This window comes from Marmota monax, unplaced genomic scaffold, assembly GCF_021218885.2.
Source record: "Marmota monax isolate L192 unplaced genomic scaffold, Marmota_monax_Labrador192_F-V1.1 WCK01_AAM20220418_F8-fsc00038, whole genome shotgun sequence".
NCBI classification, from domain to species: domain Eukaryota; kingdom Metazoa; phylum Chordata; class Mammalia; order Rodentia; family Sciuridae; genus Marmota; species Marmota monax.
The window spans coordinates 9704608-9724728 of record NW_026692498.1 but is presented as its reverse complement, the minus strand read 5'-3'; the positions used below and the strand labels follow the sequence as shown (position 1 = coordinate 9724728).

General features: G+C 38.0%; 1 protein-coding gene and 1 pseudogene across 1 annotated transcript; both read right to left on the bottom strand.

The window, feature by feature from the left end:
• Nucleotides 1–3171: 3171 nt before the first annotated feature.
• LOC124092705 (steroid transmembrane transporter SLC22A24-like) overlaps nucleotides 3172–20121 on the bottom strand; it is a 34736-nt pseudogene continuing 17786 nt past the window's right edge.
• LOC131424205 (endogenous retrovirus group K member 19 Env polyprotein-like) lies at nucleotides 4310–10618 on the bottom strand. The gene is made up of 2 exons (XM_058579555.1): nucleotides 10506–10618; nucleotides 4310–6097 (listed from the first exon to the last, which is right to left on the bottom strand). The coding sequence occupies exon 2, from the start codon at nucleotides 6092–6094 to the stop codon at nucleotides 5273–5275; it is 822 nt and encodes a 273-aa protein (XP_058435538.1). The 5' UTR covers nucleotides 6095–6097; nucleotides 10506–10618; the 3' UTR covers nucleotides 4310–5272.

Below are 20121 nucleotides of genomic sequence, written 5' to 3'. Positions count from 1 at the left end.
GGAGGCAAAAGCCTAGGCCACCTTGCTGCTGGCCAGGCCCCGTCTGTGGCACTCACCTGCCTCAGGGACATCACTGCTACATTATTTGCAGTGAGCCTCATAGACTACCACATGCCCAGATCCTCTTTTTTATTGTTTTTTAAAAAAATTCCATTCAAATAATCATCTTTGACATCTTGTTAAATACATGGCTTGTGTATTGGGCTTAGTATTGCAGTAAACATGAGCATGCAGATATCTCATTTATAGAATGATTTCCTTTCCTTTGGATAAATATACCTAGTGGTGGGATTACTATATCATGGGATAATTCTGTTTTTTATTTTTTGAGGACTCAATATGCCATTTTCCACAATGGTTATACCAGTTAATATTTCCACCAACCGTGTATGAAATTTATCCCTTCTCTGCATCTTGGCTAGCATTTGTAATTTTTGTCTTTTTGATCATAGCAAATTTAACCAGGGTGAGAGATATCTCCTTGTAGTTTTGATTTGCATTTCCCTGATGACTAGTGAACATTGTTCAACTATGTTGAACATTTTTTTCATATACTTGTTGGCCATTTGTATGTCTTTTTTGAGAATCATCTATTTAGCTCATTTGCCTATTGTAAAATCAGTTTTTCTCTGTTATTGAGTGGCTGACATCCAATCATCTGGATATTAACCCCTTTTTCTGATGAATAGTTTATAAATATTTTCTCCCATTCCGTAGGTTGTCTTGACTGGTTCCTTTGCTGTGCAGAAACTTCTTGGTTTGATATTATCTTGTCTGGTTTTGCTTTCACTGTGCATTGGGGGGGTTCTATCCAAAAATTGTTTTTCCAATTTCAATGTCTTGAACTATTTTTCTTATGTTTTCTTTTAGTGGTTTCATAGTTTCAGCACTTACATTTAGGTTCTTGATCCACTTTGAGTTGATTTTTGTATATGGTGAGAAATAGGGGTATAGTTTAATTCTTCTGTATGTGCATATTCAGTTTTCCCAGCATGATTTGTTGAAGCAATGGTCTTTTCTTCAAGGTATGTTCTTGGTGCATTTGTAAAAAAAAATCAAATGTCTATAAATATGAGAATTAATTTCTGGATTTTCTGTTCTGTTCCACTGCTGTGTGTGTGTTTTTATACAAGTACCATGCTGTTTTGATCACTATGGCTTTGCAATTTGTATCGAGGTCATGTGTTATATGAATTTCCATTTCACTGTACCTCACCTACCTGGAGAATAAATAATAGTTTTTAAAAATATTTATTTTTTAGTTTTAGGTGGACATGATATCTATCTTTATTTTATTTTTATGTGGTGCTGAGGATCGAACCCAGTGCCTCACACATGCCAGGCGAGTGCGCTACCACTTGAGCCACATCCCCAGCCCCTAAATAATAGGTTTAATAATTTTTGTTGTTTTGGCAAATGAAAGTTGGTACTTCATTTTAGTGTGTATTTCTTTGATCACAAATTTGGACATCTTTTTTTATATTTATTTTTTTATGTGGCTTTTTTCCTCTGAAGATTATTTGCTCTTGTTTTTTGCCTGTCTTTGTATTGAAGTACAATTTTATTACTAATTATAAATTAAATACATATACACATGCATATGTTGAAGTCATCAATCATGTCAATAGTTCTTTAATATATGATAATATTTACAATATTTCAAGTGGTTTGTTTAAAATGTGAAGCCAGAAAGAATCCAGAGGAAAACAATAAAATATTACCACCAAAAGAGACATTGCAAAATTTTTTGTGAATTTATTTCCAGAGAGCTCATTAATATTATTTATTACATAATATTTCAATTGATAAGTGATTTTTGGCACCAAAAATTTCATATATTAAGTGTCTATTCATTCAAGAGTATGTTTTTGGAATTATTATGATTTGTGGTGGCATATACTACTACTGTCTGGATCACTGTAATTTTTATAAAATGTAGCACATGTTTCATGATATATGAGCCAGCCCCTTGGTTACTACTTTTTCTTGTTTTCAAGTTTATTTATTTATAGTGACATATAAAATTATGTGTTCATTGTGTACAACATGATGTTTTGAAGTACATAGTCATTGTGTAGTGGTTAAATATAGCTAATTACCCCATGCATTACCTCATATGAAATGATGACTATCATTTCTTTATGGTGATAGCACTTAACCATCCTCTTAGCATTTTTCAAGAATACAGTATGCTGTCTTTAACTATATTCATTATATTGTACAACAGATCTCTGAATTTATTCCTCTTACTTAATTGTAATTTTGTATCCTTTGATCATCCTCCATCTACTCCCCCACTCAACTGCCCCAGGCTCTAGAGATCACCATCTATTCTATTTTGAGATCAACACTTTTTTAGATTTTACATATGAGTGAGTTACACCCTATTTGTCATTCTCTGTGTGTACTGTACTTAACATAAGATCCTCCAGGTCCATTTGTGTTATTGCAAACGGCAGAATTTTCTTCATTTATTTTATTTTATTTAAAAAAATATCTTAATTTTATTTATTTATTTTTATGTGGTGCTGAGAATTGAACCCAGTACTTCACATGTGCGAGGCAGGTGCTCTGCCACTGTGCCACAGTCCCACGCCCTCTTCATTTTTAAAAAAAAATATTTATTTTTAGTTTTAAGTGCACAATATCATTATTTTATTTTTATGTGGTGCTGAGGATTGAACCTAGTGCCTCATGCATGCCAAATGAGCACTTTACCACTGAGCCATAAACCCTAGCCCTTCTTCATTTTTATGATAAAGTAGTGTTCCATTTCATGTAATACAAATACACTTTCTTTATCCATTTATCTTTTGATGGACACTGAGGTGTGCTACAATAAGCATGGAAGTGCAGGTATCTTTTTAGCATACAAACTCTCTCTCTTTTGTATGTATACCAAGTAATGGGACTGCTGGATCGTGGAAACAAAACTTCTTTTAGTTCTATTATTAATTTCAAACTATTTTTGCAATGTCTTCCCCCCAAACCAACAATTGTTTGGTGAAATTATATAAACTCATGAATACTTTGAGAAGATCTTGTATATTTAGTGATTGTAGGTGGCATTCATTTGTCCATTTTATTTTTGGCTAGTTTTGTCAGTATAATGAACAATCTAGACTTCCCCCCCCTCATTTTGCTCTTCTTTGGATTACTCTTGGGAACTCCTTAAAACTGTATTACTTTCATGGAAGTATCTTCCTGCTTTACTTTTCTTGAATATTTTGTGCTGGGAAAAAGAAATAATAAAACAAACAAAGATGTAGAATAAGTGCACATACCCTGCAAAGTGCACATACCCTACAAAGCTATATGACAAGTTTTGTAACAAGCTCTTCTTGATAGCTTTGTAATCCAATACTCCCTAGACACCATTGTGCCTGATATCTGGAAATGCCTGGGAAGACAGTGTTGAGTATTGCTACTCTTACCCTTGTCTCTTTAGACATTTGACCAATGACATCTTTGGAAAATTCAAAGGGAAAATGGAAATTTCTAAGGGCATTTTCTTATTTTTCCTCATTTCAAATTCTGTCATTCCATTTGCTCGGTTTCTCTCTCTTCAAAATTTCCAATACCTATGGCATTGAATTGGATTAAATCTTATAGGATCCACTTCCTTTAGATACGTTGTCATTTTTTTAAGTAAGGTTGTTCTGTTTTAGTCTCACAATCCTTTCTGACTGAAGCAGTAATCAAGTTTGTGTCTTTGATGCAAGCTCATTTCCTCCCCATTACATATCCAACACTCATGCCTGATAATACCATTCCACTGCACGACCAGCACGCTGGTTTCATACAAGAGGTTCGTAGCATAGAAGTTAACTAGTGAGATCAAAATAAACACACAAGACTCAGTTACCTTTTTCTTTGACCAGGTCCGAGATGGCCCTCCCTCTAGCTCTCGCCTCGAACCACCTGGTGAGGCAGCAAGGCTTACTCAAGACTAGCAGGAGAAAGAGAGAGAGAGAGAGAGCACACCAGGGAGTGGCCTTTTATTGGGGAACAAGAAATTCAGGGGAAAATTCCATCCAATGAAGGTCAAGGGGGGCAGCATTCCAAGGTCAGGGTCAGTGATTGGTCTCAGGGTCAATGGTCAGTCACACCCCCACACGGACAGGCTCTTGCACCTGGAGAGGGTGTGGATAAGCTCCAACACAATTTGGCCAGAACACCTCACACCCAATCAGGGAGGTGCCCAATCATGTGCAAGAATGGCTCCCCACATATTCCCCCTTTTTCCTCTTAAAAATCAGGCGGTGGTTCACTCTTTTTTGAGTTTCTGTATTCTTGTTCCGAAGACTCGCCATCCTATAATTACAACACAAAAGAGAATTTACAGCAAAGAGAACAATCCAATAATGTATCAGGCTGAGTGTTTAAGAATATTTCCAGGGTTAAATCCATTTAACTCCTTCAATATTTGGTTAGCCAAAGAAGAAGGATTTGAATGTCTTGGATATGGTGATGAAGTTCCAAAAGATCCAAGCTATTATTATTATTTTGCCAAATACCTAACAAATGGTTTTTAACCTTCTCCCAATCCGAGAGAGAAGCATTGTACTTGGCAGCTGTAACACACACATATTTATAATTTGCGTGGCATTTAAGCCTTTCTTTAAATTTGAAAGCTGAAAGTTCATTACCTATGTCTCTAACAGTCGCCTCTAAGGCGTTTAATTTAGTCTCAATCCTTTCATCAATATTTACTTGATTACACAGAGCCTTGGAAGTATTTTGAGCTAAATTATTAAGAAATTTTGCGAATATTTTGAGACAATGTCAGAGATGCAGAAACAGTGGATGCAATGAAAGAAACTAATGCCAAAACACCAACAATTATAATTCCAATAGCACGTTTAGGTCTTGCTACTGGGCATGAATTTGCTGCAAGACTTGTAAACCTGTATCAGCATACCATGGCTCTGAAATATTATCAGGTAATAAAACAAAAGAGGGCTGATGAAGTATCAGCACTCCTTTTCCTCCATTATACCTAGTAATACAATTGGTTAAGTTACATTTGTTACATGTAACAACATATCTGTCATCTATCCATTTAACTTTTACATTTCCAATAATTAAAACATAAGGAGATTGAACACAGGCTCATAAGCCAAGATCCCTCCTTACAGTTCTTGCCAACAAATTTTGGTAAAGGCTTTTCTGTAAAATGTAAGAATTCTGAGGCAGCAATTAAGTGCCAAACATCTTTTTGAATACCACCCTCACTGTAAGTCAAAATATTACTAACAAATCTTGCAGGTGTCTAGCAGAATTTTTTCGTAATTGTCTCATCAATTTTTGGAGACCAGTCTAAGATATACCCAGTATCTTTAGACACCTTATGTTGTACAGGAAAAGTATTTACACAATCCATCCATCTAGGAAAGGTGCCAATATCAATTGTAGAACTATTTGGACAGTGGGGTATCCGTGGAGGTTTTGCAGAAATGATTGGCTTGTTATGGGAAAGTCCCATCTTAATTACTGATTTAGTATAAGGTTTTAAGTCTCCATAAATAGAATAATTAGTCAGTCTAGGTCTACCAATCGCTGTCTTTTCCTCAAATGATACTTTCAGACAGCCAGCGTGTTTATCTTGGGACCAACACAAAGGTAATTGGGCACTGTAGCCAGAATAATTAAATCTAGTCACATGATTGGGAGTAATATGTGTATCTGTAAATCCTCCCATCATGAATGAGTCATTAGTAAACACTGGAATAGATTCTCCAGTCCACACATCTGGGTGTACCAGGGGTGGATCTGGGAAATATGTCCAGTAAGTGTCTATCTGATTCCCCTTTACCTGACAGCCCAGCAGGGCAATTACTGTAGCTACCATCAAGACTGGGGTCCTGTTCTTTCTTAGGAGTCGAATTATTCGGGAAGCCTGTGTTGTTAGCTTCTTCACGTCTTCCCATGAAATCAGCTTTTCGGCTGGGTCAATCTGGTTTCTCTGTCTTTTTCGATATCTCTTCCTTTTGGATGGGGGCTTCTCCGGGTCAATCTTCAGTTGCTTGAATCTCGGTTCTATCTCTTCCATGTCTGATTGCGCGTTCAGGCACCCAGATAGGACGAAAAGCATCTTCTGGAAAAATACAAGCATGACCTCTGCCCCACATAATCACTGGATCTGGGCCTTTTCATTGACCAGTCTGTAAATCTTTCCACAAAACTCTGCCTGAAGGGCCTGTTACTGAGGGAGATATTTGCCTCTCAGCCGCAGTGTGACCTTCTACGTCACAGTTTAAAAAATTTCAAATGAACAAGGAATGATTGAGGCTATTTTGGGGATTCATAGACCTATTCCCCCCTTTTAATTTTTGTAATTGAAGCTTAATAGATAAATGAGCTCGTTCCACAATGGCTTGACCTTGGGGGTTATAAGGAATTCCTGTTTTGTGATTAATTTGAAATTCTTGGCAAAATTGTTGAAAAGAAGAGCTTACATAAGCTGGGTGCATTATCTGTTTTAATCTGTATAGGGCACCCTAACACAGAAAAATCTGCTAGGCAATGAGAAATTATATGTTGAGTATTTTCCTTAGTATGTGCTGTGGCAAAAATAAATCTGGAATATGTATCAACTATGACATGTACATAACATTGCTTACCAAATTGAGGAATGAGTTACATCCATTTGCCATATTTGATTTGGTTTTAATCCACGGGGATTTACCCCTGATGGTGGAGATGGAGTGTGAATAATACACTTAGGGCATTGGCTTACAATTTGACAAGCTTGTTCTCTGGTAATATTAAATATTTTACGTAAGCTAGAAGCATTTTGATGATGCAAGGAATGGGAAGCTTGTGCACAGTCATATTAAGACATCTGTTGACAAAAAGCTACTAATTTATCAACTTTGTCATTACCTGAAACTAAAGATCCTGGAAGATTAGTGTGAGCCCGTATGTGTCCTATGAAACATGGGTATTTTCGCATTAGCACTGCCTTTTGTAAATTATGAAATAATTCAGATAACTCTTGTGATGAAGTATACCCAATAACTGAAGTTTCAATATTTTTGGTAACTCCGACTGCATATAAGCTGTCAGAATAAATATTAATAGGCTCATTTGCAAAGTAATTTAAGGCACAAATAAGAGCTTGAAGCTCTGCTCTTTGGGCAGAAGTATATGAAGTTTGCATTACCTCTGTGTGAAGATGACTATAAAAACCTGCTTTACCTGAGTTAGAACCATCCGTGAACACCGATAAGGCCTCATCTATAGGACGTGCACACACAGTCTTTGGAAAAATAAGTGAAGTTAATGATGCAAATTGGATAATCTTATTACGAGGGTAATGGCTATCTATCTGACCAGGAAAATCAGCAAAAGCTATCTGCCATAAGCTAGAAGTTTGAAAAAGCCAATTAGTCTGTTGAACAGAAAATGGAATAATTATGATATTAGGCTCAGATCCAATTAATTGTAAAATCCTAGTTCTACCTTTAATTACTAATTGAGCAATAGAGTCATGAAAGGAGTCAATGTTTTTTGATGGGAGTGGGCTAAAAAATCCACTCAATAACTCCTAATCTTTGCCATATGGCTCCTGTTGGGGTATGCTCAGTTGGAAATATTAATAAATACACTATTTCCTTAGGATCAACTCTAGTAAGCTGTGCATTTTGAATTGCATTTTCAACCCTTTTTAAGGCTGTTCTAGCCTCTAAGGTCAGCTGACGTGGAGAGGTTGGAGAAGGATTTCCTTGTAATATCTGAAATAAAGGACTTAATTCAGAAGTAGTTTTAAGAATGGCCTCAGCCAATTAATATCTCCTAATAGCTTTTGAAAATCATTAAGGGTATGTAACTCCTTAACTCTTATCTGAAGATTTTGAGGACGGATTGTACGTCCTTGAATTATCTGACCTAAATATTGAAAGGGAGGCATCTTTTGAATTTTTTGAGGAGCAATGCATAAACCCATTGCTGTAAGTGAAGCCTCTAACTGAGTAAAAATTTCTGAAAGTACCTCTGGATTAGCATGAGCCAATAATATATCATCCATAAAATGAATAATATACACATCAGGAAAGCTATTTCTTATGGGAGCTATCACCTGATCTACATATTTTTGGCATAAGGTAGGACTATTACGCATTCCCTGGGGGAGTACTTTCCAGCAATATCTTTTAACAGGTTCCTTAAAATTAATTGCTGGTACAGTGAAGGCAAATTTTTCACAATCTCCAGGATGTAACCTTATAGAGAAGAAACAGTCTTTTAAATATATTACCATCAAGCTATAGTTTAAAGGGTTGGCTGTGGGGGAAGAAAGTCCTGGCTGTAATGATCTTATAGGCTGAATTACATGATTTATTGCCCTTAAATCCTGTAGCAACCTCCAATTTCGTGACTTTTTCTTAATAACAAAAATAGGTGTATTCCAAGGACTGAGTGTTGGTTCTATATGACCAGCCTGAAGTTGTTCCTCAACTAACCTATGAATTATTTTAAGTTTTTCCCCTGAGATGGGCCACTGAGAAATCCATATAGGCTCCTCTGTGAGCCAGGTAATTTTTTCAGCTGTCTTAGGGATCAAGGAAATACTCAGGATCCCTAGTAAAAATTTTGGCTTGGAGCATTTACTAATTTTTTGCTGTGGAGTCTGGTTTGTAAACAGATACTCTCCCTGAAAGGTCTCCTTATCATCTCCAGGAAAATACCTCTGATTAACTTCCTCAATTGTTCTTATAGAATTCGGAGTTACTAATAACAATCCCATTTTTGCTAAAATATCCCTTCCCTATAGGTTTGCTGGTAAAGACTCTAACACATAAGGTTTAAAAACTCCACTGTTCCCATCAGAATCTTCCCAACAGAGATAATTTGCACTTTGAGCAGTCTGTGAAATCTGTCCAATTCCCTCTAGGTTAGCTGGTGCTACATGTAAGGGCCAATTCCTAGGCCAGAATCTACTAGAAAAGACAGAAATATCTGCACCTGTGTCTAGAATACCCTTGAAATTTTTATGATTAATTTTATGTTTCAATAAAGGGCGCTCTTTTTGCACTAACTGAGACCAGTACACTCTGTCTGGTGGTTTAGAAACTGAATTTACTTGCGGGTGTTTATCTGAATCACAGGGCAATAAAATCAATTGGGCAAATGCATCCTTTGGAGTAAGCTTTAGGGCATAATTGGACCTTACAGTAACATTTAATTGTCCTTTAAAACTTGAATCTATCACTCCAGGTATTACCTCAATGGCTCCTTTTAAATTATTACGCCCCAAAATTAAACCTATAGTATTATCAGGAAGCGGCCCGAAAATCCCAGTAGGGATTTGTTTTGGCCCTGATTCAGGATTCAATTCAATTGTCATTGAGGGTCGTAAGGAAACTGTCTGTGATTTATGTTCCGGTAAAAATGGCGGGCCGTCCTGGTCGGCACCAGTGACGTCACACTGTGCGACCCCTCCTCCAATTCCCCGTATTTTTGCTCGGCCCCGGGAGGGGCCGACCGGAAGTTTTTTGTTCTCCCACTAGGAGGAAATGATGACGAGAAGGTGGGCTGATCCACGCCATCTTGATCCGCCACGTGGGGTTGAGTCCTGCAATATCTATTATCAACAGTAGATGAAGCCCTGAACTTAAAATTACGAGTGCGGCATTCTCGGGCAAAATGATTATTTCTCCCACAGAGATAGCATCTTCCGCGTGGTTTTTGTACTAATTCCTGCAGTTGTAGGGTTTCTTTCAAGGCCGCAGCTAACGTTACTGTCTGCAAATGGGTGGAATCAATCTCAGAACACAAGCGGATAAACTCAGAAACTGTTCCCTTTTTACGATGGGGTCTGAGAACATCCTGACAATATTTATTTGCATTTTCAACGCCAATTGCTTAACGATAAACTCGCATGCTCCTGGGTCTCCTATAGACCTATTTGCTGTCTGATACAATCGGGCTACAAAATCGGAATACGGCTCACTGGCACCTTGTTTGACTCTGGTAAGAACTAAATTGGACTGGTCCTTGGAAACTATTTGTTTCCAGGCACGTTTAGCAAGTCAGTTATCTGATCATACACTGCAAATTCATAATTTAACTGTCTTTCCAAATCAGTAAATTCACCCATTCCTAAAAACATTTCTACTGGGGTCTGTAAATTTTGTCTTCTATTTTTTTCTGCTTGTTCAGTACAAAAATCAGCCCAATAAGAAAGCCAAAGTAAGAAATCTCCTCCACTCAAACAAGATCTGGCTAATGAAATCCAGTCACTCCTTGGAAGTGGTTGTGAGGATATGGTATCAATCAAGTTTTGTACAAAAGGTGAATTCAGACCATATGTCTCACAAGCACTCTTCAATTCCTTAATAGTCTTAAATGGAATTAGAGCATGAACTCAAACTCTTTGGTCTTGGTCACTAACCTGTTCAAAAACTGGGAAAAGTTGAAAACCGCTAATGTCTTCCCCCACCTCCTGCACCTTCTTAATACCTCACTGGAACGGGGTAAGAAAAGTCATTGTTAATTCAGAGTACCTGTTAAATTTTGTCCTTTTAGCAGATAATGGCTGAATTCTAATAGCCTGGGCAGGCGATGTGAAACACAGTCTGTTAAAATGTCTCTGTAAGTCCTGAATTTCAATGTCTGATTCCTCTCCCTCTGACTGCGACTCGTGGGAAGAATCTCCGCTGTTGCCATTTTGAAATTGGGCTTCTAAGCCACGTGGTGGAGAAGGGCTTTGTGCCTCTCTAAGAATTTCTTCCGGATTTTCCTCTCTGGGAGGATTGTCTATCTCTTCTGGAGGACTCTCTATGACTGTGGAGGTTTCCTCTCTATGACCCTGATCTCTATGACCTTCCTCTCTATCATCTTCCTGCAGGCTAACCTGATCTGCAAGTTCAAAGTCACATTCCTAACTTTCGGTTTAGCCCCAAGAGCTTTTGTTTTTAAATGGCTCAAGGGAAAAGAAATTAACTTAGCCTCAGGCGGATTTTCCATTTTAATAGACCTAATAGCTCTCTGAATGCCTTTCAGTAGATCTTCAGGGGGCCTCGAACTCTGGCCCATGTATTCAAAAAGACAAATTTCCAAGGCCTTCCACGTTTTCTGAATATTTTCTATGCCTCCGGGTAATTCATTAGAAAGGCATTTTTTTTTTTTTTTTTTTTAAATTTCCTCCCTAGTTTCTCCCAAGTAAGTAAATTTGGGGCTTCCTGGTTACAAAACCAAGGGCAAAATTCACCTACAACCTTTAAGAATTGTAATAACTGAGTTTTTTTTTAAATCTGTTTTCCTTTCTGATTAATTATGGTGTCTAGAATAGTCAGATACATCTCCTTATCCATAGAAGTTGAATTTCCCATTTTAATTAATTTAATGTCTCGTTGCTTCAGTACCTCCAGGTACTTTTGTGACCCAAAATTGTCACCAATTCCTTTATCTTTATAACATGCTCCCACTCAATCTAGTTAAGCTAAAATGCCTCCTCATTGGGCGCCAATTCCACCGCGCGACCAGCACACTGGTTTCATACAAGAGGTTCGTAGCATAGAAGTTAACTAGTGAGATCAAAATAAACACACAAGACTCAATTACCTTTTTTTTTGACCAGGTCCCAGATGGCCCTCCCTCTAGCTCTCACCTCGAACCACCCAGTGGGACAGCAAGGCTTACTTAGGACTAGCAGGAGAGAGAGAGAGAGCATGCCAGGGAGTGGCCTTTTATTGGGGAACAAGAAATTCAGGGGGAAAATTCCATCCAATGAAGGTCAAGGGGGGCAGCATTCCAAGGTCAGGGTCAGTGATTGGTCTCAGGGTCAATGGTCAGTCATACCCCCACATGGACAGGCTCTTGCACCTGGAGAGGGTGGGGATAAGCTCCAACACAATTTGGCCAGAACACCTCACACCCAATCAGGGAAGTGCCCAATCATGTGCGAGAATGGCTCCCCACAACCATGAGTATGAGAATTAAGTATTTGCGCCTTCACATATTTATAGGAAAACACCAGCAGTGTGCTTCCCATAAGGTCAGAGAGTGTGTGCCATTCACAGTAGAACTAATTTTGACCTTTTCACTGCTAAAGTACTGGTGCAAGATGGTCTATGTGATCTAGTTTCAAGAGGAGTGATAGAGCTTTGTGGGTAGCGGAGAGCTGCCGCTGAATAAAAGACACAGGTCAAGCAGAAATAGCTCAAATTTGAACCTATGTGAAGGACAGATGGCTGCAAATGGTCATTTGCTTCCTCATCACTGAGCTATAGAACATAGCCACTTCCTACTCAGGTGACAACCAGGGCACCTGCTTACTTATTTTCCATATCCTGGATGGTGTTAACAAGAGGCTGATTTCTGGTTTCTGGAAGGGGCAAGAAAACAAGGTCAGCAAGGAGGGTGATGACTCCATAGATGATCCAGGGCAAATGGAGAAAATAACCCAGTAAGGTCATCAGGAGAGGAGCCAGCATTGCCCCTGTTCTCTGGAATACTGTAGTGATGCCTCCCAGTGTTGACCTTAGGATGAAAATAACAACACAAAGAAAATCTTGTACAAATCTGTATATATATGTTCTCACTTGTCAACTCCATTTCATTTTGGGAGACAATATGGCAGAGTTATGGAACACATGGGCTTTGACAACCAGCTTTTAATTGTGATATTGACCTCTATTGATTCCTTAGTCAGTTTCATCATTATTAAAATAAGGATATGCATAGCACCAATCCTGTAGAGTGGCTCTTAAGATACAATAAAATGCTGCAGTAAAGGACGTGGAACATTGCCAGGCATAAAGTTTATTTTAAATAATTGTGGGTTATTAGTTGCTTTTAAAATTTCTATTATAATTCATGTCTTGGACATCTAAACAGTCTCAGTTTTCTCCCTGCAGTAAATGTCAATCAGTTAAGAAAGTTCTGTTTGGAAAGCAGACAGCTCTTGTACCTGAATGCAGTGGGGAGGAGCTCAATTTGGTGGAGAGCAGAACCAGTGCTGGCAGCAGACACAGCTCCAATTCCCAAAGTTGCTAAAACCACACGCAGAGTCTGCATTTCTGGAGAGAAGAGACCAGGGAGAATAAAAAATCTTGGCTGAAGAAATCTGTCTATCCCTAACTAATTGTGGGGTGATTTTGTTGTAGGGTTTGCAGGTGAGAAACAAATGACAGACAAAGTGCAACCCCTCAGAGATGATGGAGAAATTGATGAGCTACTGAATGCTGGGCTGAAACACTGAACCAAAGGATCTAAATCTCTTGCTTCAATTTTCTTTGATCATTTGAGTATTGCTCATAATGGTGGGAATAGAGAAATCAGGAAATATTTGTTTTTATTTACTCTGTCAGATTTTTTCAGGGCTTTTTCTGGAGGGCCTAGAACTATATGTGAATGAAATCTGAGGAGTTTATGACCCGTGTCTTGAACAGCTTAGAACTAAGAGTATGGGAACAATGCGTGATGTAGGGAAGGTCCTCCTCCACATAGTGACAAAGGGATTGGACAATCTGAAGAGAGGCAAGTTCTAGGCAATAATTCAGGATTTTAAAAGCCTAACATTAGGAATCCTATTCAGAAGTGAATAATGTCATACTGGGAATTAATCACATACTTTTGAATTACTGAATTCACAAAGGTTAAATATATTATTTTTAATTCAATAAAATATTCTAAATAGGACTTTAAAAAATAGAATTATTCTCCTGTTGGGGGTAAGAGTGGAGACTTCCAGTCTGAAATTCTACAAAATATGTTTCTGCTATGAGAACATGGTGGAACATTGAGACCACTGAAATTCCCACAATCATTAATGAGATCATTTAATTTAGTAAAGTAAGTTGGTTTCTAGTGTTTTTTATCAGTGCATTATTTCTATACATAATAGTGGGGTTCATTTTAAAACCTTCATAAGTGCATATGACATAATTTGCTCCATTTCAATTACTAGTACTTCCCTTTTCATACACCTCCTCCATGACATAATTTGCTCCATTTCAATTACTAGTACTTCCCCTTTCATACACCTCCTCCATCCCCCTGGTCCCTTTTCTCTACTTTACTGGTCTTTTATTTATTTTTTGATTTTAGTTGGTACATTTTAATTATACATAAAAGTGGAATTCATTATTATTTTCTTGTCTAGGGACAGATTACAAAACTATTAGAAGACATATTAAGATTATACTCTTGTTTTACTCCTGCTGTGCTCTTGCTTTCTATCTGAAAACGAGGGATTTTTATTTCACTGAATTCAAGGAGGCTTTCCTAAAAATGTATTCAGGAGGCTTTAAGAATCAGGAAGAGTCCCAGGGAGAGTATCACATGCCCACGTGGAGATGCAATTGCAAGGCCTACCTCCTCCATGATTGTTATGAAAAGTGTAATTGGGAGGGGCATGAGAGGATTAGATGAACTCTAGATAGGGCAAAAGGGAGGGAGGGGAAGGGAAAGGACATGAGGGTAGGAAAGTTGATGGAATGAGATGGACATCATTTCCCTAAGTACATGCATGAAGACACAAATGGTGTGACTCTACTTTGTGTATAACCAGAGATATAAAAAATTGTGCTCTATGTGTGTAATATGAACTGTAATGCATTCTGCTGTCATACATAACAAATTAAAAAAAAGTGTAATTAGCCAGAGGCATGGGGTTAGTTCCTCTTCTTTTTTTTTATTGGTTGTTCAAAACATTACAAAGCTCTTGACATATCATATTTCATACATTTGATTCAAGTGGGTTATGAACTCCCATTTTTACCCCGTATACAGATTGCAGAATCACATCGGTTACACATCCATGTTTTTACATATTGCCGTACTAGTGATTATTGTATTCTGCTGCCCTTCCTATCCTCTACTATCCCTCCTCCCCTCCCCTCCCATCTTCTCTCTCTACCCCATCTACTGTAATTCATTTCTCTCCCTTGTTTTTTTTCCTTTCCCCTCACATCCTCTTATATGTAATTTTGTATAATAATGAGGGTCTCCTTCCATTTCCATGAAATTTCCCTTCTCTCTCCCTTTCCCTCCCACCTCTCATCCCTGTTTAATGGTAATCTTTTTCTCATGCTCTTCCTCCCTGCTCTGTTTTTAGTTGCTCTCCTTATATCAAAGAAGACATTTGGCATTTATTTTTTAGGGATTGGCTAGCTTCGCTTAGCATAATCTGCTCTAATGCCATCCTTTTCCCTGCAAATGCCATGATTTTGTCATTTTTTAGTGCTGAGTAATACTCCATTTTGTATAAATGCCACATTTTTTAATCCATTCATCTATTGAAGGGCATCTAGGTTGATTCCACAGTGTAGCTATTGTGAATTGTGCTGCCTTGAACATCGATATAGCAGTATCCGTATAGTACGCTCTTTTAAGGTCTTCAAGGAATAGTCCGAGAAGGGCAATAGCTGGGTCAAATGGTAGTTCCATTCCCAGCTTTCCCAGGAATCTCCACCCTGCGTTCTAAATTGGCTGCACCAATTTGCAGCCCCACCAGCAATGTACAAGTGTACCCTTTTCCCCACATCCTCGCCAGCACTTGTTGTTGACTTCATAATGGCTGCCAATCTTACTGGAGTGAGATGATATCTTAGGGTGGTTTTGATTTGCATTTCTCTGACTGCTAGAGATGGTGAGCATTTTTTCATGTACTTGTTGATTGATTGTATATCCTCCTCTGAGAAGTGTCTGTTCAGGTCCTTGGCCCATTTGTTGATTGGGTTATTTGTTTTCTTATTGCTTAATTTTTTGAGTTCTTTGTATACTCTGGATATTAGGGCTGTATCTGAAGTGTGAGGAGTAAAGATTTGTTCCCAGGATGTAGGCTCCCTATTTACCTCTGTTATTGTTTTTCTTGCTGAGAAAAAACTTTTTAGTTTGAGTAAGTCCCATTTGTTGATTCTTGTTTTTAACTCTTGTGCTATGGGTGTCCTATTAAGGAATTTGGAGCCCAACCCCACAATATGTAGATCAGAGCCAACTTTTTCTTCTATCAGATGCAGAGTCTCTGATTTGATATCAAGCTCCTTGATCCATTTTGAGTGAACTTTTGTGCATGGTGAGAGAAAGGGATTCAGAATCATTTTGTTACATATGGATTTATAGTTTTCTCAGCATCATTTGTTGAAGATGCTATCTTTTCTCCATTGAATGTTTTTAGCACCTTTGTCAAATATAAGATGGTTGTAATTTTGTGGATTGGTCTCTGTGACCTCTATTCTATACCATTGGTCCACCCGCCTGTTTTGGTACCAGTACCATGCTGTTTTTGTTACTATTGCTCTGTAGTATAGTTTCAAATCTGGTATCGCTATACCGCCTGTTTCACTCTTCCTGCTTAGAATTGCTTTTGCTATTCTGGGTCTTTATTTTTCCAGATGAATTTCATGATTGCTTTATCTATTTCTACAAGAAATGCCGTTGGGATTTTGATTGGCATTGCATTGAACCTATAGAGAACTTTTGGTAATATCTCCATTTTGATGATGTTAGTTCTGGCTATCCATGAACAGGGTATATTTTTCCATCTTGTAAGATCTTCTTCTATTTCTCTCTTTAGGGTTCTGTAGTTTTCATTGTATAAATGTTTCACCTCTTTTGTTAGGTTGATTCCCAAGTATTTTATTTTTTTTGAGGATATTGTGAATGGGGTGGTTTTCCTCATTTCCATTTCAGAAGATTTGTCGCTGATATACAGAAATGCCTGTGATTTATGCATGTTGATTTTATATCCTGGCACTTTGCTGAATTCATTTATTAGCTCTAGTAGTTTCTTTGTAGACCCTTTGTGTCTTCTAATTATAGGATCATATCATCCGCAAATAGTGATAATTTAAGTTCTTCTTTTCCTATCTTAATGCCTTTAATTTCTTTTGTCTGTCTAATTGCTCTGGCCAGTATTTTGAGAACTATATTGAATAGAAGTGGTGAGAGAGGGCATCCCTGTCTTGTTCCAGATTTTAGAGGGAATGCCTTCAGTTTTTCTCCATTTGGAATGATGCTAGCCTGAGGCTTAGCATATATAGCTTTCACAATGTTGAGGTAAGTTCCTGTTATCCCTAGTTTTTCTAGTGTTTTGAACATAAAGGGATGCTATACTTTGTCGAATGCATTTTCTGCGTCTATCAAGATGATCATATGGTTCTTATATTTAAGTCTATTGATGTGGTGAATAACATTTATTGATTTCCATATATTGAACCAGCCTTGCATCCCAGGGATGAATCCTACTTGATCATGGTGCACGATCTTTTTGATATGTTTTTGTATCTGATATGCCAGAATTTTATTGAGGATTTTTGCATCTAAATTCATTAGGGATATTGTTCTGTTGTTTTCTTTCTTTGAGGTGTCTTTATCTGGTTTGGGAATCAGGGTGATATTGGCCTCATAGAATGAATTTGGAAGTTCTCCCTCTTTTTCTATCTCCTGAAATAGATTGTAGAGTATTGGTATTAGTTCTTCTTTAAAGCTGTTGTAAAACTCTGCTGTATATCCATCCGGTCCTGAGCTTTTCTTGGTTGGTAGTCTTTTGATGGCTTCTTCTATTTCCTCACTGTTTGTTTGTTTTTAATATCCTCTATCTCCCTATAGAGTTGATCTTTTGCTTCTTGGATTTGTTTATGTAATTCATTGTCAAAGTGATCTTTCATTGTCTGAATTTGCTGTATAATGTCTTACTTTAGACTCCAGATCATCTGAAGCATGTATATCCTGAACTCTTTGTCTGACATTCCATCAGCTGCAGATATTACCTCATCTAATGTTGAATTGACCTGTATTGTTTGTGGTCCTTTCTTTCCTTGTCTTTTCATACTGCTCATGATTCTTTCTAGCTTTGTGAAACTGTCATGTTAATGTTTTTCCCCTTATATATTTTTATTGTTCTTGTATAGCTCCAAAATCCCTCTTTTGCAGAGAAAGACAATGTTAACAGTTCCCAATATCAACAGTACATCATCTAAGCACAAGTTTTCATTATTAATATATTTTTAGTTAGATTCTAAGCCTATAGATATTGGTTTTAGTTATTACTTAAGAATATAGTCATTAGTTTCATAAAAGGCATACCATATCTGGTGGCATATAGAAAACTTAATTTCAGACGAAGGATGTTATACTTAGAGGGAAAGGAGTGAGGGTATGAAGTTAAACTAACTTAGCACCTTTGGAGAACTCTAACCAATAGACTGGTAATTTATGGAAGAATGTATAGACTCAACCTCCTATCTGTATTTAGATCGTTACCCTATGTATAGATAGCAAAAGTTAGGAGATTTAAAGTGGGATAGAGGGAATACGAATGAAAAAAAGAAAAAATAACAAGGAAGAAAAGAGAAATAAGAGAGAAGGTAAAGGAAAGTAAGATAGAAATAAAGAAAAAAATGGGGGAAGGTGGGGTATATGCAATTCCTCTATATTATATTACTTTGGTAATTCGGTGGTTCATGTACAGTTCTTGGTTTCACATATGTTGAAGTTGTGGAAGAGAGAGAAGAAAAGAGAGAAAGAAAGAGAAAAAAGAGTCTCTCAGAACACTGTTTTCCTTGCTTCCAGTAGGTGGTGTTGTCTATTCCTAGCTTGAGCCTCTGTATTCAGGGTGGTGGGTATAGCCAGTGTGAAAGGAAATGAGCTTCCACCTGTATCTTCCCTACTCTAGTCTCTGAGGTAGAAACCATGTGCCTGTACAGTTGTTGTTTTGCGTTGATAGCTACAACCCCCAAAAGCTTGTGGGAAATATTTTGAGTTATCGCAGCTAATGGTGGGGGAGTTGGAAACCGGGTACCTGGATCAGCCGCAGAACCGTGCTGGTAGCCACACCTGCTTTGATGGTTTTTAAGGGTTGATGGGCTTCCTCTGGACTAGCACATGGGGCGGGGCGGGCTTCCTCCTCTGGTCTGGCTTGGTGCTGGGCTTCCTCCTCCAGTCTGGCTTGGCTGGCACCGGGCTTCCTCCTCCGGTCTGGCTTAAAATTTTCTTTTCTTATATTCTTGTTTATTTCTCTATATAAACTTTAGAATCATTTTGTCTAATTTCCTAAAAACAATTGCTCATGAGTGTCCTCCTGCAGGACGTCCAGTAAGTTCCCACAGTTCAGGCAGGCTAGCATTGTTGCTGCAGGGGGCTCCCCGGGCGGGGTCTCCAGCCGGGCATCTGTCGCCGCTGCCTCCTCCCTCTGCACACAAAGGCTCTCAGCTCAGCTCATTGGGATCTCTCTGGAGTCCCGCATGCCACTTACTCTAGTTCCTCTTCTAAAGAAACTGTTCATAGCATTGGAACTGATGTTCAGATTCATCATGGATGTGGTCAGGACAGCTTTGTGTCTGAACCATTCCTTAAGGATATAGTCACAGTCAGAACCTAAGTCCTGCCAAGAGTTTGCCATTTCAAACCTTCATATTAACTGCAAAGAATCTTTGGCTTTTAATGATATTCTTATGGCATCAGGAAGGTAAGATGATGTAATTCCTAAGGAATGAGGGAAACACTTTCTTTCCCCAAACCTTGGTCTCTCTCACCTTGGGGCAAAAATGTGTTGACCAGAATGAAAACTCCTGCCAGGAAGGAGAACAGTGTCTGGTTTGTTCGACGACCCATGTAATTCAGAGTCCAAAGGGAAACAAATCTGGCTGTGCGCATGATGGCTCCAAAGAGAACCTGGAACAGGAAGATATTGTTCCCCAGGAGCTGCAGGTTGAGTACAAGGCCATAAAAGGATATAGCATTTGAAAATCTGAAGTGAAAGGAGAAGAGACATCTAATAACATTTAGAGCCTAAGGAATGTTCCCTAAGATTTTGAAGAGGACTCCTACAACTGATGATAATATTGGCCCAAGATGGCGTGTGGTCAATGATAATTATAGAATAAAATAATGGAACAATTGTTTTATAGGCAATGATCTTAAATTACTATAAATTATTTTGGAACATAATGTTCCACAGTAAGATTGTTTATTTTATATCTGTTTTTATTCTTTTTATAAATGTAGACATCTACTTTTATAAAATTTCTTCTTAGCAATAGCTCTGTACATGATCCAGAGATTTTTTAAAAAAATACTTATTTTTAGGTGTAGGTGGACACAACACAGTGCCTTTATTTTTTTATGTGGTGCTGAGGATCTAACCTGAGTCCCGCCTGTGCTTGGCGAGTGCTC